The 27,512-nt window shown below is 39.9% G+C and overlaps 1 protein-coding gene across 2 annotated transcripts; it reads right to left on the reverse strand.

Moving 5' to 3' along the window:
• Positions 1-557: 557 nt before the first annotated feature.
• On the reverse strand, positions 558-27,483 carry Arl5a (ADP-ribosylation factor-like 5A). Of its 2 annotated transcripts, none has more exons than XM_011239204.3 (6): positions 26,873-27,170; positions 19,245-19,305; positions 18,673-18,820; positions 14,671-14,754; positions 7,515-7,666; positions 558-5,041 (listed from the first exon to the last, which is right to left on the reverse strand). In XM_011239204.3, exons 3-6 carry the CDS (start codon positions 18,814-18,816, stop codon positions 4,993-4,995), a joined length of 429 nt encoding a protein of 142 aa, XP_011237506.1. In that variant the 5' UTR covers positions 18,817-18,820; positions 19,245-19,305; positions 26,873-27,170; the 3' UTR covers positions 558-4,992. The 2 variants fall into 2 exon arrangements, with proteins under 2 accessions (XP_011237506.1, NP_892039.1); NM_182994.2 differs by lacking the exon at positions 26,873-27,170 and adding an exon at positions 27,199-27,483 and having other exon boundaries at positions 560-5,041.
• Positions 27,484-27,512: the final 29 nt, after the last annotated feature.

Consider the following 27,512-nt stretch of genomic DNA (forward strand, 5'->3'; position numbering starts at 1 on the left):
AATCCTAGCCCTGCTCCTCAGACCACCCCGTGACTTCACTTCCTAAACCAGGAATGCTTTGAACACTGTAATTCAGAAGCCACCACACTTCATATGGCTTTGTTAGAAGTACTTGCCTCCATCTCTAGATAGGCTCACATCCATGCTCGGGAATTTCCCTAAAAATCTTTATCTGTTATTCTGCATAAATCTGTTAAGACCCTTTTGGGGGTGGGGGGAGCAAATTAGTTTTGTTCATGTTTCTATATGCCATGGCTTGGTATTTTCAACTTTGTTGAAATCAAACATAAACTGTGGCTTAGAATTCCCAAGGCTTATGTCACCAATAAGACAAGAATATTCAGTACAAGCTGGGAGTGGTGGCATACAACTTAGTTCCAGCACTCAGGAGGCAGATAGGCAGATCCTTCTGGGTTGGAGACCAGCCTTGTCTATAGTTTCAGGACACTCAGAGCTACATAGTAAGATCTCAACCTTCCCCCCTCCCCCAACCAAACCAAACCAAATCAAAATAACAAACAAAAAGACAAACACCACAACAAAAACCCCCAAGAATATATATCATAGAAAACATGTATCATTTATTACATGGACTTAGAAATCAACACAAATCAATGTCAGGCACTTTTTAAGTACACACTATGAGAAATGTCTACCAAGGGTATGCACAATGAGCAGGCAACACCACAGAGACTCATTCATCCGTCTTTAGGAACAATACAGAGTTAGAAAATTAAACAGATGAAATATTGCATAATTAGCCCAACTGTATCCTGTCACACTTCTTCCCAATTTCAAACCACTTTAGGGTTAAATCCAAGCACTTACTTTTTAAGCATCCAGAGCGCTACATCTCACTCTTTCCCTTACTCCACTATCATGGTCTTAAAGAGTCACACCTGCTGTGAGGAATGTGGCACAGACTTTGTCAGAAGCAATCTGAAACTATGTTTCCTATTACATCTGATTCTACAGAAACACATGATGGTTGATTGCTGGCTTTTTCTTCCTTCCTTTCCTCTGTGGCAATCTTTCGTTATGTAGTCCTGGTGGCTGATATTATTTAGCTCCGGTTGACTTTGTACTCCCGGCAATTCTCCTGTCTCAGCTTCCTGAGTGCTGGGATTACAGTCTTAACACCACTACATATGGCTTATTTTGCTGTCTTTTAAAGCCTGTTTTAGCAGGTTTATTGTGTAAAAATACTAGGTCTCAAATTACAAATTCCTTTAGACATTTAGTGTTGATTTTTGCTATTTAAGCAAACATAAGGAAAAATAGAGTGTGGGAAATCATTGTAGGATGTCTTCAGGTTCAACACTACATACAATGTTGTCATCTTTCCCCATGTTAACTAGGCTGGACTGCTATTCTCCAAAGCATTGCCACTCTTGGTTCTGTGAGGATAATGTGAATGCAAGTTAATAGTCGTTGGTCCTAACTCATAACTTGAGGACCTGACATAGTCTATTTTTCTTGTATTTCTGAATCTAGTTGTCAGCTTAAGAAGTAAATGTTAAGTAGAATTAAGGTGCTAAGTATAGTATAACATCCAATTCTTCTACTGGTATCTGGATACCATAATCTGATCCTGCTCTCCTGATAGACGCAGCAGCTCTGAAGATGCAAAGGTGCAGAGCAGTCAAGTCACTGGTGGGTGGGAAGACAGAATTAGAGAGGTCACTCAGAGCCTGGTGGTCTTGGGGGATAATGGTTATGGGAAAGTTCAGAGCAACCTTGACTGGTGGTAAGCAAGCACCCAAGGCAGCGAGGGCTGGCTCAACTCTGGAAGCTGCTCTTGAACAAGAAATTCCATTGTGTTTGGAGAACAGAAGCGCTCAAATCCGTTAAGTAAGGAAACCCTGTCTTTACCTCACCTTGAAAATGAGAATATCAGGATACCAAGGGCAATTAAAAACCCCAAAGTTCACACATGATCTAGGATGTGCTGTTATCCCCCATTAACAAAGTAGAACAGGCTATAGATACACTCCCAAAAATGCCTGCGGAGAAAACTAGACAGCGGTCTACCATTTTTCTATTTACACTAATATAAACAGATTTTTGAGGTTGTCTGTACTGTATGTGATTGCTGTAGTTACAGCAAGAAATATAAAGTGCCTGTAAGAGTGGAACAAAACCATCTCTCTTCTAGGCATCTTAATACTATACACTCAGACAAAGGAAAGGAACACCTTAGAGACCTCTTGCCTGTCTTCAAGCTCCTGCACTTACCTGTGACTTCCATGACTACCTACGAGGCACTTCCTCAGGCCAGGGAGCAAGCTCTTCTTCCTTCTGGCTCGGGCAGGCCATGCTTATGGAATTAGGTTTACCACCTGCATTAAAGATGCCAGCCAGCGGTGCTAAAGCACTTTCTTAAGAGAAAATGTCACCAAAAAAACCCAAAAAAAAACAAAAAAAAAACCAAAAACCCATCCCCCACTGCCTAACCCACTGCCTTCTCTGTATTCTTTGTCTACTGTGATGGCCAAGGTGTGCTAGAAATGTAAGGGGATTTTAAAAATAAAACCCTCAGTCTCATGAGAAACATATACTTTACAAATGTTATGACAAAATCAAATATATCCAAATGGTTTATCTTGTGGCCAGTTTTAACCAAGATATCAAGAGAAGATAATCAACTTTCAAAATTAGTATCAAAACAGGACACTTCTATCTATCCACATGTACAGAGGTATAAATCTTTGTTCTTTTCAAAGCTGAGCACAGTGAAGTTAAATGAGATGCTTGTTTACATATTAACACCTGAAACCACAGGACTGGCTGAGTTCTGCCCTCTGACACGTAAGCTGTCAGCATGATATCAGGGCTGCTCCACGGTATTTAGACCTAATTAATACTGTTAATGACAGTTATGAGAGTTTCATATATTAAATATCTTCTTACTCAGCAATAATTTTGTTTTTAATGTACAAGTACACAGGTATGATAATATTTTTGAGGCTTAGTCTAAAAGGGTTAAAAACCAACAAAAGAAAAAATCCCTCATATTTATAAATGTGGTAAAGTTTCATGCTGTCTTATGCCATGTCAGTAACTGACTATATGATGCCAACCTTAACAATGGAGTAAATGCTTTAAACATCCAATGAAGAATAAACTTCAGCCAACACCTTGGCCACACCAGAATTGCTACTATGCGCTGAACTGATGTAACAATGATCCAAGCAACTATGCAGATGATTCAAATTAAAAGCTAAAAAGCTGTAGATCTGGGGTAGGTGGGGGACTTTACAGAGTATTTGTCTTTGACAAAACTACAAAGAGTTGAGTCTTTAAGAGGATTTAGTATATAGGAGAAAAATTCTCATCATGATTTGAAAAAGTATGAGAGCATATGAACAGGCCGCAGCACTGGTTGAGGGCTAGTTCTCTTGGAGCAGGTGGGAAAGCATTAATGCTGAAGGAACACTGGGAGCCTTACAGCACAGATCTCATACACAAAGCCTCACACAGTAACACTCATTACAGCCAATGGCTTTAGCCATTAAGGGTCTTACAAAGATTTTTCAGTTTCCTCAATGCTTGTATGTGGACTTCTATTTCTTACCAAAATCTTTAAGAAATTTTAAAGTCTGATACTAAAACTAGTTAAACCTTTTCTTGACTATCCTAAATCTTGACAGTTTGGGTTAACCTTCAAGTTTTCAGGGCACAAAAGGTTGATATAGTCCACCAGGAATATGTTAAAACAGAGTAATTTTGTCTATGACAGAAATACTTCAATTTTTAACTAAATTTTAAAAAGCAAATATTTTTAACAAACATAAAAAGTGTTTTAGGTCAAATTCTAGTACAAATAATGTAATTTGCCAAATTTTCAATCAAATTTTTTAAGTCATTCAGAAAAAATGATTTCTTAACTATTACACAAGGCATATTATGCAATGGAAGAAGATGTAAGAAAACCTTTGTAGACACTAATCTGTAAATTGGGAAATTATTACTGTTCATTGAAAACGATGCCTTATGTTTATTCTTAAATTCATTTTAACTGTTTGTCATGTAATTTAATACCTAAAAAGGTTGCAGCTAAATTAATTACTACTATTTATAGGATGTTACCTCTTTGGGTAGATATATTTCACACCATGATTTTCAATTAAAAATTACCTGATCATTTTAATCACCATTTATGAATGACCGATTAGTAGCTGAATTGGCATAAGGATCCACAGAAGGAAAGTCTGACCATTGCTTATCGTGTAATTCTACCCAGGCACACCAGGCCAGGAGTCTGGCAGACGCTCTACCCACTTGCGTTATATATTTCCACCTGAATTACTGAGCAACAAAAACAGGTATACAATGCCAGGCTTTCTCCTGTTTCATTTTTAAGGAGCAGCTTAACAATTGTTGGTTGGGGTTGGCTTGTTAGGACAACATAGAGAACAGAGGGTAAACTAAACAATGACACTTAACACCAAAGGTGGTACTCAGTTAGATCAGGAGAACAACAAGTTACCATTAACCTGTGTTATTTGCTTTGCTTTAGAGCACAAATCAAAGCCATTAACCTGAACTTGAGGTATATACACAATACATATTCAACTTGAAGCAAAATACTTTCCATAATATTACATTTTTAAAAACTGGAAACAGTATCTGTGCTGATTTGTATTTGATTCAATGTGAAGGGAACATTCAACTTGGGGCAGGGTGGGAGAGTCACGCTGAAACAAAGTTCTAAAGTTCAAATGTCTTCCTCTCCCTTTGTACTCGCCAAGCTCTGCCATGTCCTGAGAGGATTCATCATGAGAAAATACCAGTCACAGGCTTGGAAGGAATGAGAGCGCAAACGGGTGGTGACATTTCATCTTTGTTTTCAAATAAGTGGTCTTAATTTTCTTCTTATAGAAAACTCTTAAGTCAGTTTATTATAAATATATCTAAACCATTTTTTTGCAGCTTTCAGGAAAAGTCCAGCACTTTCTTTATACAGAGTCTGTGAGGAGGGGTCAGAAGAGATCATCTGATCTTCAGCCGTGACATCATCCATTCAAGTCCTTGGCATAACCTAAGAAGACGACAGAAATCATGTGATTCTATTAGGGACTAAAAAGTCACAGACTATCCACTGTAGGCACAGTCTTCAATAACCCAAAGGATAAAATAGGAGAGAAGGAGAGATCCCTGCAGGCACCGGAGAGCCAAAGGCTTTTGGTTCAGTTTTACCTTAAAGCTTAGATCAGTGCCTAACACACGCAGGGCACTCACATGACTAATGCCCAGAGAAAGCAAGTTTTTGTATGGCTATTCATCACAGCATCTTTAACAGGAAAAAGTGAAACCTGAATGTCTAGAATCAGCAAAACCCAACATATTTTAGAACATTCACATATATTTACCTTCCCTTTCAAAAATTACCTTTGACATAAAAATGCACATGACATGAAGTAAAAATAATGGGATATTATAATATACCTACTATATTAATAATCTAAACATATTAGAGTTCTTAACACAAAGTATACATATATTACAACTGTATTAAAAATATTTAAGGCAGTATATATTATTATTATTACTTTCTATTAGCTAGCAAGTACTGAACTAATTTGAAATATAGAAAAGGATTATCCTTGGAACAAGAGAAACCAAATGCCTAACAAGAGAGAAACAGTTATCAGTGATGTTACAATAAGCCCCAAGCCCTTCTGAATATTACTGTCTATGATGAACATGTAGATATAAAAGCCTGCCACAGTGACTGTTTAAAGTTCACTTTTTTATTATTTACGAGTATGTGTGTCTATATGAACACATGTGTGCAGGTGCCCACAGAAGCAAAAAAGGAATGCAGAAAACAACGCAAAAAAAAAAAAAATGACTTCCAACTGTTAAATGTACAGAAGTCGACCACTAATAAACCACAAACTGCACTAAGCAATTATTCTTATCTTTGCAATAGTCAGGTCACAACCCTTCCCATATACACAAGAAATCCAGGCCTAGCAAGTTCAGCAAACAGCAGGAGAGGGGTCAAGAGAGGCCTCTTGACATCACAGCCACAGTCTTCAACCCATGAATCACAGTGCTTGCCAAAGGAAAACCAAAGTTTTGGTCTAGTTCAGGGATTTGATGCGAATGGTTCATAGTCACTTAGACTTGGTTTTCAAAGGGAGAACATTTCTGTCACAGAACCTAATTCATCCTTTGGTTCTCTTTCCCACACTGATGAAAATATCAAGAACTTCCGCCCTGAACTCAAGACTCTCAAGTTTCTTTCCACTGCTTCTGAATAGATAGTCATACCTCTGAAAAGTAGAAAAAAAAATTACTCTTCCTTTGAGCTTTACACCCTATTTCCAACTTCCTCTATTTCATCTTTCTTTTCCTGCTGAAATCAAGAGTTTATAGCTGGGCTGAAGAGATGGCTCAGAAGTTAAGAACTTTCACTAATCTTTTGAGGACCCAGGTTTGGTTCCCAGTATCCACACAATAGCTTACAACTGCCTATACTGTAACTCAAGTTCTGGTGTGTGTGTGTATGTGTGTGTGTGTGTGTGTGTGTATGTGTGTATGTGTGTGTGTGTGTTTGTGTGCTGGTGTCCAACATCCTCTTCTGATCTCTGTGGATTCCTGCATGAACATGGCACACATACACACATTCAGGCATAAACACATAATGTAAGTAATTGTTAAAAAGGACTTTATAGCTGCTATCCTAAAATATATTTCTTCTTTAACTACCACTGACTTCTGTGCACTTTCCCAATACACAAACTGAGCTCACTCATTCACTGTTACATTTAACAGTACTTTTTCCATCTTTGTGGCCCTTGACCAGCCATTTGACTAAGTTCGCCTCTACTTCTTTCTTAACTACTTTCAGCTCTGGGCAAAAGACCTAGTGACATCATACTGTCTTACCCTTGACTGCAGAAGCAAGGACTCTCATGTCATGCATGGTCCACTTTTACTTCTAATCCCCATGGGGAGGGATGGGGATTCAACCCATTGTCCGGAGCACAGAAGTAGGCACACTATTCTTCGCTATTTATTTTTGGACAGCATAATTTCCATTTGACAACACTGTTGGCTATCTGCTAGTTTTACACATAAATCCTTTTATTTTAGCTTTGCTGTGCGTAAAGTGTGGACTAGTCTGTGGAGCTGCTGTGAGGACTAAGACAGACACGGCATGGAAAGGACGCTAGGGAGGACATCTTGACAAGCTTTGTTTAGTTCCTAAGTCAGTAGCTAATAGCACTTGCTGTTCTTGCAGAGGACCTAGATTCAACTCCCAGCACCAAAATGGTGGCTCAGAATTGCCTGTAACTCCAGTCTTAGCAGAGCTAGAGCCTCCTGGATTGGCCTCTGTGGGCACAGCATGTATGTGGCTAGACATTTACTCAGATAACATACGTATACACATAGAATATTTTTCAAAAGGTAACAAGTATTATCTGGCCTTTCCAGATCTGTTATACTCTCATTTCTCTAAGCTTCTACAGCAACTGTATGGTACTAATGAGACAACATCTTACCCCTCGCCAGTAAGAGCGCAACATGCTTGAATATGCCACTGGTGGTCTTTTATAGAAGTAAGCTTCAAAAACTGGGAGATTTCTGCTACTGTCATGCATTCTTTAACATCTTGTTTATTAGCAAAAATCAGCAACCCAGCTTTTCTTAGGTCCTGTAAAAACAAATAAAACTTTGAAGGTTAGTACACGTCCCCACAGATTTTTCAACTTGGCTAGCTATTTTTTGTAATTTTAATAAACTAGACTATCTTTTAATTAAAATTGTTTTATTTTCACAGGTAGTACAATGTAAACAGTCTACATCATCTCGAGTTTCACAGACTGACAGAAATAAACACTGACTATATTTTAAATAAATCCTTGTATGGGCTTACATTCTTCTCAGTTGTGTAAGTGCGTGAGGGGTTGTAGTCTATGCACTGCATGTACAGATATGTGTGGAGGCAGGAGGTCAGCACTGAATCTCTCCCTGACCACGGAGCCCACTGATTTCTCTGATGTGGCTGCCCACTGCGCCCAGGAACCCTGCCCCCCTGCCCGGCACTGAATGACAGGTGTATGCTCTGTGCGCTTTTGTACATGGGTGTGTGCTGGGATCAGCCTCATTTACATGCTTGAGCAGAAAACACTTTGTCAGCTGAGCTATCTGCAAGACCCTCAGCACCAACTGTTTAGTCTTAAATGATATGCTTTATGGTTCTAAGAGCTTATACCTCATCATATTTTCAAGTAAAATTATCTACTATACCAATTAAAGCACAAAGAGCAAAAACTTCAATAGCTACTGAGCCATCCTTGACTACTGTACCAAAACCGTGACCTCAGTTACGCTTCCACATCACATTTCAGCTTGAGTACTATTAGCTACTGTGTGCTGGAAGACATATAAGTCGTCGATGGTTTTTGAGGTCACGCTACGCAGCACAGGCTGAACTTGAACTCTGGAGTGCTCGAATGTCAAGTGTACACTATCACTCACAGCTTACAATACTCCAGTTAGAGGGCTATCTACTCTCTGGACAATTTGGGACAGTCTTATCTCAACATTTTGCCAGTGGTTTTTCTGTATGCATTATCCCTTTTCCTCCAATCTCCTAAGCAAACCATTCATAACCAGGATTTCATAAGAGAATGAAATTCTTCAGAAAATGACCATACTGCAAGTTTCCAACTATATGTGCAGTTGGTATCCTCTCAACACACAAGAAAGAAATGAATCTATGACATCCCACATTGGGCTAAATTCTCAGTTTGGAAACACTCTGTGTGTGTACATATGTGTGTATGTACACTCCTGCATGATACAGTCACATACTGGGCCAAGGAGCCACAAAGAATGAAACTGAATTCATGAATTAAAACTCCCATAAAATTCTGTCCTTACCCAGAGAGACCCTGGAAAAATGTAACTACACAGAGATGCTGAATGCTTTGTTTCTTCTTCTAGAACTAGTTAGTTTTTTGAGACAGGGTCTAACAATTTAGCTTTGGGTGTCCTACAACTTGCTACACAAACTACACTGGCATCAGACTTAGAGATCCCTCTGCCTCTGTTTCCTGTGCTGGGATTATAGGCCTATACCCATTTTAAAGGACCATTTCAGCATTAATACTTTGTTAATGTGCTTAAAGACACTATATGCAGTGGACACAAAATGATGCTGTTCCACATAGATTACTCTTATACATCAGGGCCTTGATTCTTTCTGGTTAAGAATATAAGCTTCCATTTGGTTAGTGTTTTGCAGTGTTTTACGCACAATCAAGAATGACTTAGAGTGCCCTCTGCAGGATCATGTAAGAATAGACAAGAACACAGGTAGATGGGTAACAGTTTTAAGACTTCATAATCAATTAGTTTCAGACATAGTTTGGCCTGAAAAAAAAAAATCTAAAACTTAAATGAAAATTGAAGAGCTAGATCATGAATTGAACAAACACAGGAATTATTTAAGATTGTGTTGTCTTAAATGAAAATGGACTATTATTGAAAGGTGGTATGTGGCTGAGTTAGTAAGTGGATAGACTTTCCATGGGATTTAATTTCTATCTTAACATCTAGAGGTTTCAATATCTCTAGTAGAATAGGTTGAACTCTTTTATACAAGTCAGATTTGCTAATGATGGCACATTCAAAATACAAAATTCTGATGTAAGTATTTGGCTTAAGTTAGGAATATACACTGTACCATTTGTAAATAATTTAAACCTATCATTTGTAGTAATAAAATACAGAAAAGCCCCTAAACTGGGACTATAAAAATCAACTGTTGCTAACAGTCTCATATTAGAGAGATGGCTCTGAAGGTCAAGCATCTGCTGTGTTAGCATGCATGAATATCAGAATTCCGAACTCCAGAACTCAGTAAAAGCAATGGACATGTGGCTTGCCTCTAATCGTAGTGTGTGCAGGAGGTGGAGATGAGGACTCCCGAGAGAAAGTTGCAAAGCCAGGCATGCCAAAACAGAGCTCCAAGTTCAGCTAGTGACTGCCTCCATATATGGTAGAGGTGAATCTATGAAGACACCCAACATCAACGATGGGCCTCCATAGCACGTGAACACACAGGCAGACCACACCAAACACAACAATAAAAATAAATAAATAGAAAGGGTCTTTAAACTAAAACTGTAATTTTTTTTTCTAGGTCTCAAAACCCACACTTTCTTTGGGGTTCTTTGTAAAAATCTCATAGATCTCAGACTGGCATTAATGAAGTTCTTAATTATTGAAAATAATAATAGCAACAACAACAACAAACAGCAACCCTAAAATGGTATTTTACCTGAATAGAGAATCTGCTTGTTATTATATAACCTCAAGACCAAACACAATATTATGACAGTAACAGAAAGCATATTGGATTAAAGGCTATTTATTAAATTAAATTTGTAAGCTATGAAAATTTAATGTAAACAATGGTAACCTTTGGTTCACAAGCTAATTTAAATGTTCTCTACTATACAAATTACACATATAAAAAATGTAAAATATCCAGGTCTGGTAGTACAGGCCCATAATCTCACAACTGCCTGGGAAGCTGAAACACGCTGACTACACCTATATGGCCAGTCTGAGCCGCTTAATGAAACCCCAGCAAAAATACACACGATTTTTAAAGCTGGGGAGATAGCTCATCGGCAGAGTGCTTGACAGGAATGTGGGATGTCCTGTGTCCAATGGCTAGCACAGAGAAAGAAAAGTGTCTGATGTATCTGTCAGTGTAGTCAGGCAAACAGCAGCAAACGTAGACATCTGCTTATCTGCCGTAAGCCAATACTGTCTCTTCGTTCATAAAGCTTCACTTGTGAAGACAACTTCTACAACTTGAGTCATTCTGAAGAAAATTTTTGATTTTGATGTCTGAAACCATTTTAAAGTTAAGTATATTCAAAGTTTAATATTTCTTTTAAGATGAAGTCTTGAGAAGGGTTTTTTAAAAATTGTAGTTTCATGTTTGGAACACACTAAAGAGTAATTATCAATGCTGGTTGATTAAGACCGTGCTGCTTCCAGGCAGTTGTGGTAGGCAGCACTTGGGAGGTACAGGAAGAAGATCTCCAAGGCAGAGGTAGTTTGTTCTCTGAGGTCAAGGCCAGCCTGGGATACACAGAGAAACCCTGTGCTGTGTATTGCTTTATGGTAGCTCTGAAGCACCTGTGCCTAACTGCATTTTTCACTCAGTGCCTCTCTCCAGTGCTCTCCCTGCTTGCCGACTCTGCTCCAACCAACCAGGCAGCTTGCTGTGGGTCCCAGAACCATCATTAAGGCTTTTTTTCAGCTCTCTTCTTGGTTTCCTTTCACTTTCCAGCCAGCCTTGTACTTTATTTTTCTCCTTTTTATCTTCTCCTGGCAATGAGTATAAGTACAATGCTTGTACATATAATAAAAGGTTATATGCAACTCCTGTCTCTTTAAAAAGTGGTTAGTCACATAAACTTTCTAGGTCTTGGTGTAACAGATAAAGGAATGGGAAGCAGCCAGTTTAGGGTCCCCAAGCAGAAAGTAACTTCAAACACTGAGCTGCCAATTATTAGTGAGCAATCAAACAGTGAGGTTTCCTGCTAAAGTTAACATATATATGGTGCTAGAGAATTAGCTTAATTACATTTGGATCCTCAGGCAGCAGGAAGAGAAAGTAATACTGGGCCTGGCATTAGTATTTAAAACCAAAGCCTATCCCCAGTGAGACACTTTCTCCAGCAAGGCCACACCATCTAATGGTGTCACTCCCTATAAGCCTGGGGTGGAGTGGGGCCATTCAAATCACAATCACTAAAAGAAAAATGTACACTTAATTTACAAACCCCACTTTTTATTAGGTTCCCTAACCTTTTAATAGTTTATCTGAAACAATAAAATCTGTAAAGCAATACCTAAAAGAAATCACTGAATCAATAGTAACATACAACTTTATGATAAGTATCCCAGTTTTCTTAGGCTTTACCAAATTCTACTGAAATAAGAAGTATACTCTATATATCTATTGAGTGGCAATTTCCTTCCAAGTGAATACTGTATCCTGGAAGGAGACCTTAAGTTTCAAGAAAACAACAACAACAACAACAACAACAACAACAACTCCCAAGTCACAGGAAGCTCCTGAAACTTACAAGGCACAACAAAGCTTCCTCTCCAAAGTTATATGACAGTTAAGGGCTACTGGGGAGAAGAGACTCTGGATCATCAGAACAGTTTGAAAGTTGCAAACAGCTTAGCAAGAATGCTGTTTTCATGAGGAAGTCAATCAGCATAGTATGGGCTTTGGGGTCAATTGCCTTCATGTCAGCTGTGTAATCCCTTACCCATACTCCTGTAAGTAAGTCAATAAATTCATTGTGCAAACTTTGGTACAATAGTTGGTACCCTACTGTTGCTAAGCCCTATGGTGGGACATGATCTTTGAGGTTAGAGAGGTTTCAGTGAATATAAATGAAGGAGATTGGCATGTAGACTAGGTTTGTAAAATGGTAAATAAGTCAAGAGGGAATGAGAGAAGGCCAAAGCTGGTCTCTAGGCTACTTTAAGACAAATGTGGTAATATTTCTGTAGGGCTCGAATTCCCAGAAAAACAACAGAAGCCAAATGTTGTGCTATTAAGCTTCTAGAAGGAAAAAACAAACAAACAAACAAACAAAAACAAACAAACAAAAAAAGCCCAGCAGATTATAGAAGACTTAAATGATAAAAGGACCAAGTGATAAGCTTGCCGTGGGATAGTCAATTATAGATAGCTCCAGTGTATATATGAAAAAGCATACTGGGAGTGGAGACTGCCCAGCCTGGGATCTTTTCATTTGGCTGATATAAAAGCAAAGGCACAACAATGGCCTAGAATATGTCAGAACCAAGAAGCTGACTCCAGTGCTAGACATAGCAGGCAAGTATGGCTCTGCTCCCAAACTGGGCATGAGTCAAGTTGAGCAGTGCAGGCCAGTCTAGTTAAGACAGTTGGTATTAAAAGAAATACGGAGGAGCCTTGAAGTAGCACAATAACACAGGGCAAGAACGTAGGATAGCTCATGGTAAATGTTATGGAACAAATGTTTCCCATTCAGATATGCTGTTCACAACACTGCTGTTATAACAACAAAACTGGCAGGTATGGTGAGATCTTTTGTGCTGTACTGCATCTGTTAATGTTTCTTTTTTAGTATCCCTTAGGTCTTTAAACTATATGACAAAGCTCAATTCCCACTGATGTTCTCTACTTCTTAAATCTGGGTGCCATGTGATCAGCCAGCCTCCTGTTCCTGCCTGCTGCTGTGTTTTTCTCACCATGACTGACTATATCCTTCTGGAATTATATGCTGAAACAAATCTATTCTGTCTTAAGTTGCTTTTGTCAGAGTAATTTTATTACACGAACAGGAAAAGAAACCAGGACACTATGTGAGTTGGGTAGGCACTTCTAAGTTGTTGGCAAAAATGCCACTATTAGAGGTAAGCAACCTCTCAATGACTTGTCAGCTAGGGAGAGCCTGAAGGTCACAAACTATAAAGGTATGCCACTGCTCTTTGTTGCATGCCACAACTGGTAGAGTCCATACTGCTGAAGACAATGCATGCTTTGGCTACAGGCTATGGAGTATCAGGCATTGCTAATCCCTTCCTAGTGGATGGTTTTCATAGAAGGTACCTTGTGGGCTATTAGGGGAAGAACTGTCATCAGCAATCTATGGATCCTATGGACTACAGTTCTATCATGCAAAAAAAAAAAAGAAAAGAAAAAAAAAGTGTGACTACTGGTACAACAGTGGCATGACTTTTATGGGTACAGCCTGGTTTTTACAACTGAATTTAAGGACTAGTCTATAGGACATAACTCACTAGTGCTATAAACCAGACAAAAGCGCCGATGGCAAAGGCGGCCACAAGCCTCAGAAAGGAGGCCAATGCTACAGTTTTCTTAAATGAATGCAATATGCTTGTCAAATTGCTTGCCTTTTAAATGCTTCTCATATTCCTAGATTACAGTTTTCTGTCATCCTCAATAAGCTTTGGGGGAAATTTCTTTTGCCACAGGGAATGTACTGTAAAGACCAAAGCCTCTAGCTGTGTGTGGTGGTCCATAATGCAGGTACTTGGAGGCAGAGGCAAATGGATCTCTGTGAGTTTGAGTCCAGCCAAGCAAACACTCTACCAGTATGCATATACACACTTATTTAAATTTTGAATACTGTGACTAGTAGTATTTTGAAGGACTTATAATTAATTATAAGCCAGTCATATAATTTCATTTGGTAAAAGGGATTTTAAAAAATGATGGAAAAAAAACCCCTATGAGCAAGTAGGTTTAAATATTAGTCTGATGACAAAAACACTCAAGAACTATTATATGCACAGGTACTTATGATGTGCCTGTCAAATGATAATCCTCTGTATGAATTATCTGCCCAAAATGTAAAAAGAGAGCTACCTGGCAGAAATTCTTTTGCCCAATGAAATCTCTAAATAGATTTTAAAGCTAAATACTAGTCTATGATTATCTGTACAATCTTTCTCCTGTTTCCAGACACACTTCAACTTTGGGAAACATGAAAATCCCAAAATATGAATCACAAGCAGGTATCACCAACAGATAATTTTTTACATTGAAATACTACTCCTTGTGAGAAACTCTAAGAGGTGATAAGATGCCCATCTCAGACTTACCTCGTGGGCTAGCATCTTGTAGAGCTCTTCTCTAGTTACCGAAATTCTTTCTCTGTCTGTGCTGTCCACAACAACTATTACAAACTAAAATAATTACCAAAAAAAAAAAAAATTCATTAGTGACTTACAGAATTTAGTATCTGAAAATTCATAAGTTACTTATGTATTTAATTATATGACACTATTATTAAGACATAAAATCTACTGTATATTGGGAACCAGAAATGCTTATCATACTTTCTATAAAGCTTAAGGACCTGACTCATTTCTAATTCAAATACATTTACTAATTTTTAAGAAAAAACAAAAGAAAAGAGTATTATGCTAAAACTCTAACCAAAATAGAACATTTTCTTCTTTTCAAAACTACTGAATTAATACTAAATCCCTGTATTTACACCATAACAATTTCAAACAAAAACCAACAAAACGAAAAAAACCCCAAACACTTAAAATTCTAAGTTTAAGTTGCTTCCAAACAATTACTACTAATATGAAACCCAGAAAGGTATATGTATTAGAATAATGTGACAGATAAGGAAATTAACAAATTGAGGGTATCAACTGGCATATAAAACATAAAAACATGTAAAAACAGGTGCTTCCTTTTGCCCAGAGCATCTGCTATGTGCAAGCACAGTTCTGTAACAACAAATGATGAGACAATGGCTTGCAGGGCGAGTTCCACTGCACTAACCAAGAGCACCACAAGCCAATACTGAAACAGCAAATGTTCAGTTACTATACTTACAACGCTCACATCACCTGTTACTAAAACACACGTTATTTTTATTTTTAGCACTAAGTAATAATTTCCAAATAAAGCACTGTGGTTTTCAGCCTTTCGTTCTTCAGTTTGCAGCGACTACAATATTTCACTTGATAGTCTGCTGGCAGAAGACTTTAGTATTGTGATGCTCATTCTATTAGATGGCATCTGAATAAACCCTTTTCAAGGCTGACACAATTTAATGCCTGCAGCACTGTGTATGGGGCTGACATAGATCTTTGTAATCTACACATACAATTCCTCCAAATACATGATGAAATGCTAAGGGAGTGCAGGGACCAGGCCATGAGAGACACCTTTTTAAATATCAGCCATACGTATACGGACAGACAGACACATACACACATATACATATATATACACATATATGTATATATGTAAATAAAACCATATGATTATGTCTAAAATGCTTTATGATTAAAAGATTTTTCAACTGCAACTACACTATATAAAAGACAATACACGAATTTCTGGAGTCCAGCTTCTTGAGCTCTTTGTATATATTGGATATTAGTCCCCTACCAGATTTAGGATTGGTAAAAATCCTTTCCCAATCTGTTGGTATCCTTTTTGTTTTATTGACAGTATCTTTTGCCTTACAGAAGGTTTGCAATTTTATGAGGTCCCATTTGTCAATTCTTGATCTTACAGCACAAGCCATTGCTGTTCTGTTCATTTTTCCCCTGTGCCCATATCTTCGAGGGTTTTCCCCACTTTCTCCTCTATAAATTTCAGTGTCTCTGGTTTTATGTGGAGGTCTTAGATCCACTTAGACTTGAACTTTGTACAAGGAGATAAGAATGGATCAGTTCGCAGTCTTCTACATGATAACCACCAGTTGTGCCAGCACCATTTTTTGAAAATGCTGTCTTTTCCCCAATGGATGGTTTTAGCTCCTTTGTCAAAGATCAAGTGACCATAGGTGTGTGGGTTCATTTCTGGGTCTTCAATTTTATTCCACTGATCTACCTGTCTGTCACTGTACCAGTACCATGCAGTTTTTATCACAATTGCTCTGCAGTACTGCTTGAGGTCAGGTATGGTGATTCCACCAGAGGTTCTTTTATTGTTGAGAATAGTTTTTGCTATCCTAGGTTTTTTGTTATTCCAGATGAATCTGCCAATTGCCCTTTCTAACTCACTGAAGAATTGAGTTGGAATTTTGATGGATTACATTGAATCTGTAGATTGCTTTCGGCAGGATAGCCATTTTTACTATATTAATCCTGCTAGTCCATGAGCAAGGGAGATCTTTCCATCTTCTGAGATCTTCAATTTCTTTTTTCAGAGACTTGAAGTTCTTATCATACAGATCTTTCACTTCCTTAGTTAGAGTCACACCAAGGTATTTTATATTTTTTGTGACTATTGTGAAGGGTGTTATTTCCCTAATTTCTTTCTCATCCTGTTTATCCTTTGTGTAGAGAAAGGCCACTCATTTGTTTGAGTTAATTTTATATCCAGCTACTGCACTGAAGCTGTTTATCAGGTTTAGTAGGAGTTCTCTGGTAGAATTTTTGGGGTCACTTATATATACTATCATATCATTTGCAAATAGTGATATTTTTGACTTCTTCCTTTCCAATTTGTATCCCCTTGATCTCCTTTTGTTGTCGAATTGCTCTGGCTAGGACTTCAAGTACTATGTTGAATAGGTAGGGAGAAAGTGGGCAGCCTTGTCTAGTCCCTGATTTTAGTGGGATTGCTTCGAGTTTCTCTCCATTTACTTTGATATTGGCTACTGGTTTGCTGTATATTGCTTTTATTATGTTTAGGTATGGGCCTTGAATTCCTGATCTGTCCATGAGTTTTATCATGAAGGGGTGTTGGATTTTGTCAAATGCTTTCTCAGCATCTAATGATATGATCATATGATTTTTGTCTTTGAGTTTGTTTATATAGTGGATTTCGTTAATAGATTTCCATATATTAAACCATCCCTGCATCCCTGGGATGAAGCCTACTTGGTCATGATGGATGATTGTTTTGATGTGTTCTTGGATTCGGTTTGCGAGGATTTTATTGAGTATTTTGCATCGATATTCATAAGGGAAATTGGTCTGAAGTTCTCTTTCTTTGTTGGATCTTTGTGTGGCTTAGGTATCAGAGTAATTGTGGCTTCATAGAATGAATTGGGTAGAGTACCTTCTGTTTCTATTTTGTGGAATAGTTTGAGGAGAATTGCAATTAGGTCTTCTTTGAAGGTCTGATAGAACTCTGCACTAAATCCATCTGGTCCTGGGCTTTTTTGGTTGGGAGACTATTAATGACTGCTTCTATTTCTTTAGGGGAAATGGGACTGTTAAGATCGTTAATCTGATCCTGATTTAACTTTGGTACCTGGTAGCTGTCTAGGAAGTTGTCCATTTCATCCAGGTTTTCCAGTTTTATTGAGTATAGCCTTTTGTAGAAGGATCTGATGGTGTTTTAGATTTCCTCAGGATCTGTTGTTATGTCTCCCTTTTCATTTCTGATTTTGTTAATTAGGATGCATCATCCTAATGAGTCTGGCTAAGGGTTTATCTATCTTGTTGATTTTCTCCAAGAACCAGCTAATACACATATATACACACATGCGCGCCACACACACACACACACACACACACACACACATATGCAGAATATTTTTAAAGCCTTACAATACACACTAAAAAAGAACTGATGGAATCTTTCAACTTATAGGCGAAGATGATGAATTTAAATGTCATAGGTTTGAAATTTTCTCTTGGAATGTAACATGTAAATAAAACCATATGATTATGTGTAAAATGCTTTATGATTAAAAGATTTTTCAGCTGCAACTACACTACATAAAAGACAATACACGGCAAAAACTGGTTAGGACTCAAACCACATAAGAGTCCGTTACTTGGCTGGGATTTCTCCCACTCAGACACATATAAACATCAAGAAGGAAATGCAATCAGAAATCATGAAATGCAAGTCATTTAAGAGTAACTACTGGACAAACAACCGACTGATCACCCACCAACTCTCCCTACAGAGACTCAACGTTAACTGAGTCAAGACTGGAATAGAAGACTACTGTACTCACGCTCCATTTTTAAAGACTGTAATGACTCGAACCCAATGCTTCTCAAGGACTCAGGAGCTCATGCAAGCACTAGCATTAGGAATGTTACCTCTGTGTTAGTATAGTACGTGTTCCAGGACTCAGGAGCTCATGCAAGCACTAGCATTAGGAATGTTACCTCTGTGTTAGTATAGTACGTGTTCCAGGAAGGACGAAGTGATTCTTGGCCACCAATATCCCACATCAGGAAACGGGTATTATTAACCACAATCTCTTCCACATTGCTTCCTATTGTAGGAGATGTGTGTACGACTTCATTCATGGAACTAGGAGGGGAAAAGTTTACAAAATTAGTGAGGAAGCTAGTTCATCTCACCAATGCTTACATCAAGGTACGTCAACATGGCTTCTAACTCAGACCCAATTGCCCTTGTTTTTGCGCTCACACAATGATTCAGCTAAAGATATAAAAGAGCTCAAATAAATAATGGTTTTAGAATATTACAGATCATTCAGGCAAAGTGTATAAACAGATACCTTGTTTTCTAAAAACAAGAGGATCAAAGCAAAACAATGAGCATGCCTGGTATCGTGCGAATTTCTAGCTCAGCACACAGTCCCTGGCTTCTGGCTTACGGTTAGTCTGCTTGCATCCACATAACTTTTCATTGATTTCATCCATCAAATACCACAAAAGCACAGAGAATAACTAGAAACAACAAAATTAAACTTTAAGCAGTTAATACTTACAACTGGTAAAGGATGGTCGTCTTCCCAGCATTGTCCAGCCCAACAATGATAACTTTGTGCTCTGAAATAAAAACCAGCAGAGAGTTACCACACACAGAGATCCCACACTTTATTCTTCTTTGTTTCTGTGGTATAAGTCAGCACACAACACTCTTTAGCCTTCCTAGAGCTCAAAAGATACTCCATCAAGCAAGGACTGTGTTGTTAAGCTCACTTTCTTTGCCTCTTCTCATTCTACACGGCCACTTCTCATCTTTCCAACAATCTCTCCAGGCAGTCAGAAGCACCTTCTCTTTCTAGGCCTAAGGAAGTCTATGCTCAGCAAAGGATCCTCAAATGTAGTCACAACAGTTACAAATGACTTAAGTTACTGAAGTTCAACGTGTGGAAGTGCAGGCATCCCTTGGGTATGTCCATGCAAAGTGTGAAAAGGAAGCAGAAAAAGAAGAGTTTGTTCCATGGGCAAATTTCTATCTAATGACTCTGCAAACTCAATCCTGCTACCATCCCCAAGTCCACAGCCTCAGAGAGTTACACACATAAATGACTGCCCCAGGAGAACACCAGCAAGTACAATGAAGACACATGCTACGAAGGAGCTTGCCAAGCCAGGAATGGTGGCCATGGCTGTGCTTCCAGACACTTGAGAGGTTAACAGGAAGATCAGAGGTTCAGGCTGGGCCAGGCAATGTGGTAAGACACGATCTCAAAAAACAACAAACTCACCTGACTGACAACACAGGCTCCCTAACCTGGTTTAACACTTACAAGCTATATTCACTACTAACCCAACAGCTGTTATGGATATATACATAGATTCATATACACACATACACACACACACATTTTTGTATATATTAATAATTACATATTTGTTTTAGTAATATTTATGTTATAATAATATTTATGTCTAGTACATATTTATGGTTTAGTGTTATTATAATAAGTCAGCAATGACCAATTCCATCAGAGGAAAGTATATTTTTTGGCTGAATTAAAATCAGAAAACTCAGCCGGGTGTGGTAGCACATGCCTTTAATCCCAGCACTCGGGAGGCAGAGGCAGGCGGATTCTGAGTTCGAGGCCAGCCTGGTCTACAAAGTGAGTTCCAGGACAGCCAGGACTACACAGAGAAACTCTGCCTCGAAAATCCAAAAATCAGAAAATTCTTGAGAAATGTGGGATTCCAACCAAGCAAATGTTACAGACTTCATGACCATGAATGTACTTCACAGTGGGACCAGTCTGCGTCAGGACTAGATAGCTGAGTTCTTCTAGCTAGGGAAGAAGTCTTTCTTCCAGGTCGGTTTCTCACTAGCACAGCTGACCCTTTCTAATTTTACTTGCAAATATCAGCACTCCAGCCTTGCCGCTGTACGATGTATGCTTTCTTCAGTTCTGTTAATACAAGCATCTACAAAGGTATTGAGGCAAAAAGAAAATTTCCTAGTTGAATACTGATTTTCAGCTAATGTGCTGGCATACTTCTTTAATCACACCACTCCAGAGGCAGAGGCAGGGGAGTTCCAGACTAACATACTTTACATAGCAAAGGTTGCAGAGTGAGGCTCAGCTTTAAAACAAACTAACTGGAACCTTTCTATAATATCAGCTTAGTTCTAACTTGAAGGAATCCATTTTGTACTATCCTCATGATTAGCTACAGGTCAACATTTAGACGGACTTCTAGTTCTCAGAAACAAAATATATTTATAATCATCAATGAAATGGTGTTCTTGAAACATTACAAACTTAACAGGACCAGTCCAAAAGTAATACAAAATACAAGAATCTACCGCAAATGATATAAACAATGACTTAAGCATGCATGTGTGTGCAAACAACAGTATCTGTTTAAGTACGGAAGCTATAAGCAGGCACTGTCGCAGGGCTGTAACTTTTCAAATGCTTTTGTCATTCTTGCTTGCAGAGTGTGAGGCATATCATGTTAAACGTTCTCAGTGGTAATGAATCCTTTTGCCTCTAAAGATTAACCTGAGTTTGTAAAGAGGGTCCCTTGGAGCATCTTGGTCACCAGGGAACAGGCTGTCGAAATGAATGCCAGCTTACTGTTAAATAGGATAGGACTCTTTGTAATAATCATTAAAAAACAAAAAACAACAAAAAAAACCCTTCTTTCCAATGACATTCTAAATTGAGCTTCTAAACACACACTGAATAAGAGGAGATACTGGCAGGAAATCTATATCTGGTTTCTAAAACAATACCTTTCATGTTAAACCCCTCCTCTAGTTTGTACACAAGTTTTGCTTCTTTGCCTTTGTTTTGTGATCCTGATTCTAAAACCACTGTTTTTCAAAAACAACAACAACAACAACAAACCCACTTTGGAAAGCATGGGGGAGGGTATCACATCTGGCTCCATGGGAGGGAGGTGTCGCACAAGGGCAAGTGCTGAGCAGGACAAGCAAGCGAGCAAGCATACTGAGCAGACACACTATGCAGCAATAGATGCTAAAGTAAGGCAGAGGGGAAGAGGCTCACATCACAAAAAAAAATCATTTTCTCAGGATACAAGATAAAGAAAGGATAGAGTGTCTAGAACAAACAAACAAACAAACAAACAAACCCAGAGGTGGGAGCTATGGTGGAGGATACATTGTGTGACCCAGTAGCTGGAGGCATGGTGTAAAGTTTTTTAACAGGTAAGACTATCCAAGATGGAAAAACAGCTAGATAATAGATTTAGCTCGTGAAAAGAACCATTATTTTATGTTCCACAAGACTGGGATTGAGGAAGCCCTAACAGGCAAAGGTTAGGCTGGGTGAGAGCAGGAAAGGGAAGAAGGCGCTGGGACAGGCTTTGAAGGCCACATGTCCTCCTAGGTCCCTGCTGGTAAAGCAGATAGGAAGCCGGAGGTTACATCACATCACAGCGAACAAGGTGAGAAGGGATGAGTGTGACAAAGGGTAAATGTCTTAATCCTAAGCTCCTAATTCCTTTCTTGGAATCCAGACAGCTGTCTGTGGACCTCATCTCCAGACTATCCACCGACTTTCCATTTAATGTTGCTAGCACTATTCTCCACTCCGGAGACACTGCTCTTCTGTTTAACTTTACAAAATTATCCAAGTCCTACACCACCACCAAATACATAAATACACACCCCATCTGAGACTACATATCAACAAAGGGATTGTAAAGCTATTGTAATATAAAAGGCAATCATGACATATCAAGAAAGAAAGAAAAAAAAGAAACTGAAGTCAAGCACGTGCAAAACTTAAATTTTCCAAAGAGCCACAGACTCATGTGTGTGTGTGTGTGTGTGTGTGTGCGTGTGCCTGTGCGTGTGCGTGTACGTTCGAAGTTCAACCTGGGGGAGTCTGTAATCCAGATCCCTCGCTCACACAGCCTTGTCCACAAACAGAATTCACTTCCAACTACTAGATGGAAATGTGCTTACAAGAAAGTATCAATGACTGTTTTGGTGGCTTCCTAAATCAAAGATAGGGTGTATGAGTCAAAATGAGAACTGTAACATTAAAACAGAGTTGTGTAAGAGGTTAAGAGATAAAGGTGCCAACGCAATAGTCACAAGTCAGTTTATCCCCATGCAGAATTAGATCATCCATATGTGTCCTAATAGTAAATCGACTCCCGCACACTCTTACGGTTTCCTCACTCTGCACTCCTCCTTACTAGACATAGCAACACTTTATAGAGAATGTAGATCTGCAGTGCTAGAATTCCATCTTACAATGTGCTTCAAGACAAATACTCCACAGAACATACAATACATATTAGGAGGCAATGATGTCAATCAGACTTTGGCCATTCCAACTCCGTGACATTTGTGAATCACTGCAATCGCTGTTTGTATGACTTCATTTAGAAGGCCTTCCCCCACAGCACTCCTGCACTCAGGAAAGCTCAAACACACCATTATTGTCTGCTGGGATTCAGAGTTTGACCTGGCCTCTACCTTACCAATCAATACTGTTTTGTCATAAAAATACTTCTTGTCCATGGTTCTTTCCTCCTTCCTTTTCTCTGACACACCCAGGCACACTACTAGTCCACTGGTTGTCTGTATCTGACAACTATTTGGTAAACTAATCAAAACAATTAAAAGTAACTGTCATCTAAAAACCTTCTATCTCTATGAATTACATAAAGTTGGAAAACACAAACACCTCTATCATCTCATATTCAAAATATCACTTAGCCTTACTAAGTCTAGGTCTGGCAGGCATGTCAATTCTACATGACCCAGCACAAAAGCCATAAATTTATTTAAAACACTATGACGTTTTTTACTTTTTTTTTGGTAAAATTTGACCATGCAATTCTGAGCATGAACGTTGTAGATGACAAGTTGCGTCCCAACATCAAACATTCAGACACACCTGATTAAGCTAAAACTTCAGTAACAAAGACTTGCTTTGAAGACATTGCCGAGGGAGGAAAAAACAATGAGAAACAAAGATGAAAATCAGCGAGCCATTAGGAGGCAGAAATCACACACTAACTTGAGGTTGGGAAGTCTCACAAAGAAAATGTCTCATACAGATTAGAGCGAGGTCCTGCTGAGAAGATAAAAGTAATCACCATGCCACGAAAGCCCCAGGTACCAAGGGTGAAGGTGCATGTGCTACAAACAGCTCGTCCAGAGTGCACACTGTCACCAGGAACGAGCATTTCCTCCCCCAAGGTCCCTCCAGTGAGCTCCACCTGGAGCTAAGAGGCAGCGTCCTGACAGCTCCTGACAGCGTACAATGTCCAGTCACCTTCCTGCTGTACACTCCTGCATGGTTGAACTCCCTTGAAAAAAAGACCAGGAACTGAGGTGGCTTCTCCAACACAAGACCAACACAGCCTGTGCCTTTGCCAGCACTCATTCATAACTTGGTTCCTTTCCTAACTAACAACCAATGAGCAGAGGGAGGAGCAAGGCTGCCAAGAGGGAAACTCCACAACCTTTTACAGTCTACGTAGGTGTTGGAAAGGATCTTCCTTCACCTACCACATTCTTTATAAAGGTGTGTGTGTGTGTGTGTGTGTGTGTGTGTGTGTGGTGGGGGTAGGGGTGATGAGAACACGCTGGCACTAGAGATCCTTGTTTAACATCCCAGGCCTATTATTTTAAATAAATAAAGCCCTAATGAGCATCTTTAAAGAAGAAAGTTTTTAGAAGGAACAGAACTGAGGCAGATTAACCAACACCCGATGGAACAACTGGAACCAGTGTTGCAAAAGTCACCAGAATTACGAAGTGCTCCTTCATCTATAGAGACAGGCTGGGTTTCTTTTCTGCTGCCCTGGACTATAACAAGCCGCTTTGTAAAGGCGAGGGGATTTGTCTCTTTCATTCTCCGACTTATTCCCAACACCCAGAGCCGTGGTTCTCAGCCTCCCATATTCGAAGACCCTTTTACATAGTTCCTCATGTTGTGGTGACCCCCTCAGCCATAAATTTTTGTTACTACTCCATAACTATAATTTTGCTACTGTTATAAAAGTAAAAAAAATCAATGATTTCCCATGGTCTTAGAGATTGAGACCCACAGGTTGAGAACTGCTGCCCTAGAAAGGTATTTAAACCAAACACTGGTAACAAGTTCTAGAGATACAGTCATTGTTGGCAAACCTAAATCTAAGCTAAAGATTCACAACTCAGTCAACAGGGAGAAAAGAGGGGACAGAAAAGCTGACAGTGGCTTCTTAAAAAGATCAACAAGCATCAACACACTTGTTTCCTTTCCCAATTGTCTGACAGAAGTCACTCGAGCCTGCTTCCTCTCTTCCAGGAAAATATTCGGAGACAGAATCTCATGTTAGCCCAGGTTGGCCTTAACTTTACTATGTAACCAAGGACGTGCATCCTACGTGACAGGATCACAGGGGACCCCACCACCACATCCCGTTATCTCTTGAATGGGTGTGGTGAAAGGGAGGCAGGCCCTCTACCAACTAAGCTACAGCCCCAGCTACAATACTTTTTAATGGTGTCAATAAATGGCAGTATCTAGAATAAAGTTTGAGCGCTCCGGAATCTGTGCCCCACCTAAACATAGCTCTGGTTTTCTGGGCCCAGCAAGCAGTTCACCAGCTCAGCTTTAATTGAGCAGCTGCTTTTTGAGAAGCCAGAGCTGCTAAGTCTCTGCGTTCATCGATATAGCAAACTCTGCAATTACCCAAAGCCTCTCTCCGCAGCTCTCCATGAAAAGAGTATAGAAACGTGTGCTGATCCTTCTGTAAAACAAAGCATCGAAGACACACCTAACTTATGTGCCCCCTTCTCCACAGGTCCAAGACTAGCAACAAGTGTTTGTGACAGTGAATTCCGTGAGGCTACTGAGCTGGGAAGAGACCATTTAACGATTTTTTTTCTTCACGATCTCACTCTATTGACTGGTAATTTCCTAGGAACTGGACTCTATTAATCCTCTTGTTAATTTTCAAACTCTGAGTAAACGTTCAGGCAAATGCTACTACAAAATGCAGAGCACAAGATCTGTGCTGCTACCAATGCATTCCTGCTATCATGTGCAACTAGGTGAGTTTCTTTTAAAGTTCTAATTCATTTTTTAAGTTACAGCAACGGTTTGGTCACTGACTCAAAGAAGAAAGTGAGACCAGTACCAGAGACACTTTAAAGCAAAAGGTCTTTCTAAACCAAAGCAGAACTGAAACACTAGTCTCACTAAATTCAAGACTGTAGAGGACAGAACTAGAATAAGAACACTTATTACCCACACAAATATCACCAGTTCTACAACAATGTAACCTTTAGTACTTCAAACCTAGAGATTAAATATTCAAAAACTGTAGACCCCACAAATCCCTCCTGTGCTAGGTGAGAGTATCTAAACCCACAGAATTATGAAGCCACTAGAAACCACTACCCCGTCACACGTTCTCTGCTGACCAGACAGAGCTAATGGAAATATCCTCTTTATTGCCTTCCACTTCATTTAGTACCGTTATCTTAGGTATCATTTTTAAAAAAATTATTATTAAAAAAAGCAGAACCCACTAGGGATTACAAGTCCCATAAAACCAGCTCTATCCCAGAGGAGGAGCAAGCCCGGCAACTGCTCCTTCTAAATAGTAGGCGCCACCGTTCATTAAGTTTTAACTGGAAAAAGTGGGGGTGCGACAACGCTACCAGCTTATACAAGAGAAAAACTGTACGTGCTTGACAGATGGAATGAACTGCAAGTAGAGCTTTTTTTAAAAAAAAGCACTATATTTCATTTCAGTAACTATGTAGTTCTGTTAGGACCATATTCTCTCCAGTATCACACACCCATTTTGTAATTTTTTTTTTTAATAAATCCCCTATGCCTTTCCGTGGCAAATGTCTGCATTTAGGCGAACTTAACACAGTAACCTGCTAGTTACCTAATGCTAATGAAGCCTGCCTCCCGAGGCAGGCTTTTAAAAGCTTTCAGCGAAACACTTTAACAAGGGCCAAAAACAAAACAAAACAAAACAAAACCCAAAACCTTCTAATAACCTAAGAAAGAAAACGACCTTAGGCTTGACCTTTACCACTGAGACAAACGGCGCAAAGGAGAGACACTCCATCACTATTCCGCAGCGAGGGTCTCCCCGCCCATCCCCCCCACCCCCACCCCCACCCCCACCCCCCAAAGCGAACCAGACGGATCCAGCACTAGTTCCAGTTTTCCGCATTCTGCAAGCCGTGGGCTCGGTGGCGCCGCTAGGGTCAGGGCCCTCGGTCCTCACTCTAGAACCCCAGCTGTTGCCCGTGCGGCCCAAACACAATTGCGGGCAGGCGACGGGGATGGAAGCAGGCCAGGCAGCGCGCTGGGCCCTCGGCGTGGGGCAGGGCACCTTTTGCGCTCGCGATCAAATCGGAGAAATGGGTGTATGGCGGGAGGAACCTCTCCCCAGCTCCCCGGAGACAAAGGCGACCCTCCTGCCCGACAAGGGCCGGGACCTCCCCGCCCGGCCCAGCCTCACCCTGGTGATTGAACAGCCTCCAGATCCGGGTAAAGAGAATTCCCATCCTCGGGCAGCGGAGCCCTCCAGCCTCCCGGGCTCAGGCTGCGGGGCAGAAGGACGCGCCGGGGCCTCCGCCTCTGCTCCCGCGCCGGCCGCGCGCCCGCTTCCAGGGACCCGCGGGGAGGCCGCAGCCCAGGCCGCCCAGCCACGCGCGAGGCCCCGCCGCTACCGCCGCGGCGCTCGCCTGGCTCGCGGACATCGCCGCCGCGTTGTCTGCTCGAACCTCGCGGGCCACCGTCCTCCCCCAGCTCCTCTCCGGCGGTGGCTCGGGC

The sequence above is a fragment of the Mus musculus genome, chromosome 2, assembly GCF_000001635.26.
Source record: "Mus musculus strain C57BL/6J chromosome 2, GRCm38.p6 C57BL/6J".
Lineage (NCBI taxonomy): Eukaryota > Metazoa > Chordata > Mammalia > Rodentia > Muridae > Mus > Mus musculus.

Coding starts and splice junctions, on each gene's coding strand:
- Arl5a (NM_182994.2), bottom strand. CDS start 27,244: ATGGGAATTCTCTTTACCCGGATCTGGAGGCTGTTCAATCACCAGG. Junction 14,755..18,672: donor CGTACTATACTAACACAGAG/GTAACATTCCTA, acceptor TAATTATTTTAG/TTTGTAATAGTTGTTGTGGA. Junction 5,042..7,514: donor TGCGCTCTTACTGGCGAGGG/GTAAGATGTTGT, acceptor TCGTCTTCTTAG/GTTATGCCAAGGACTTGAAT.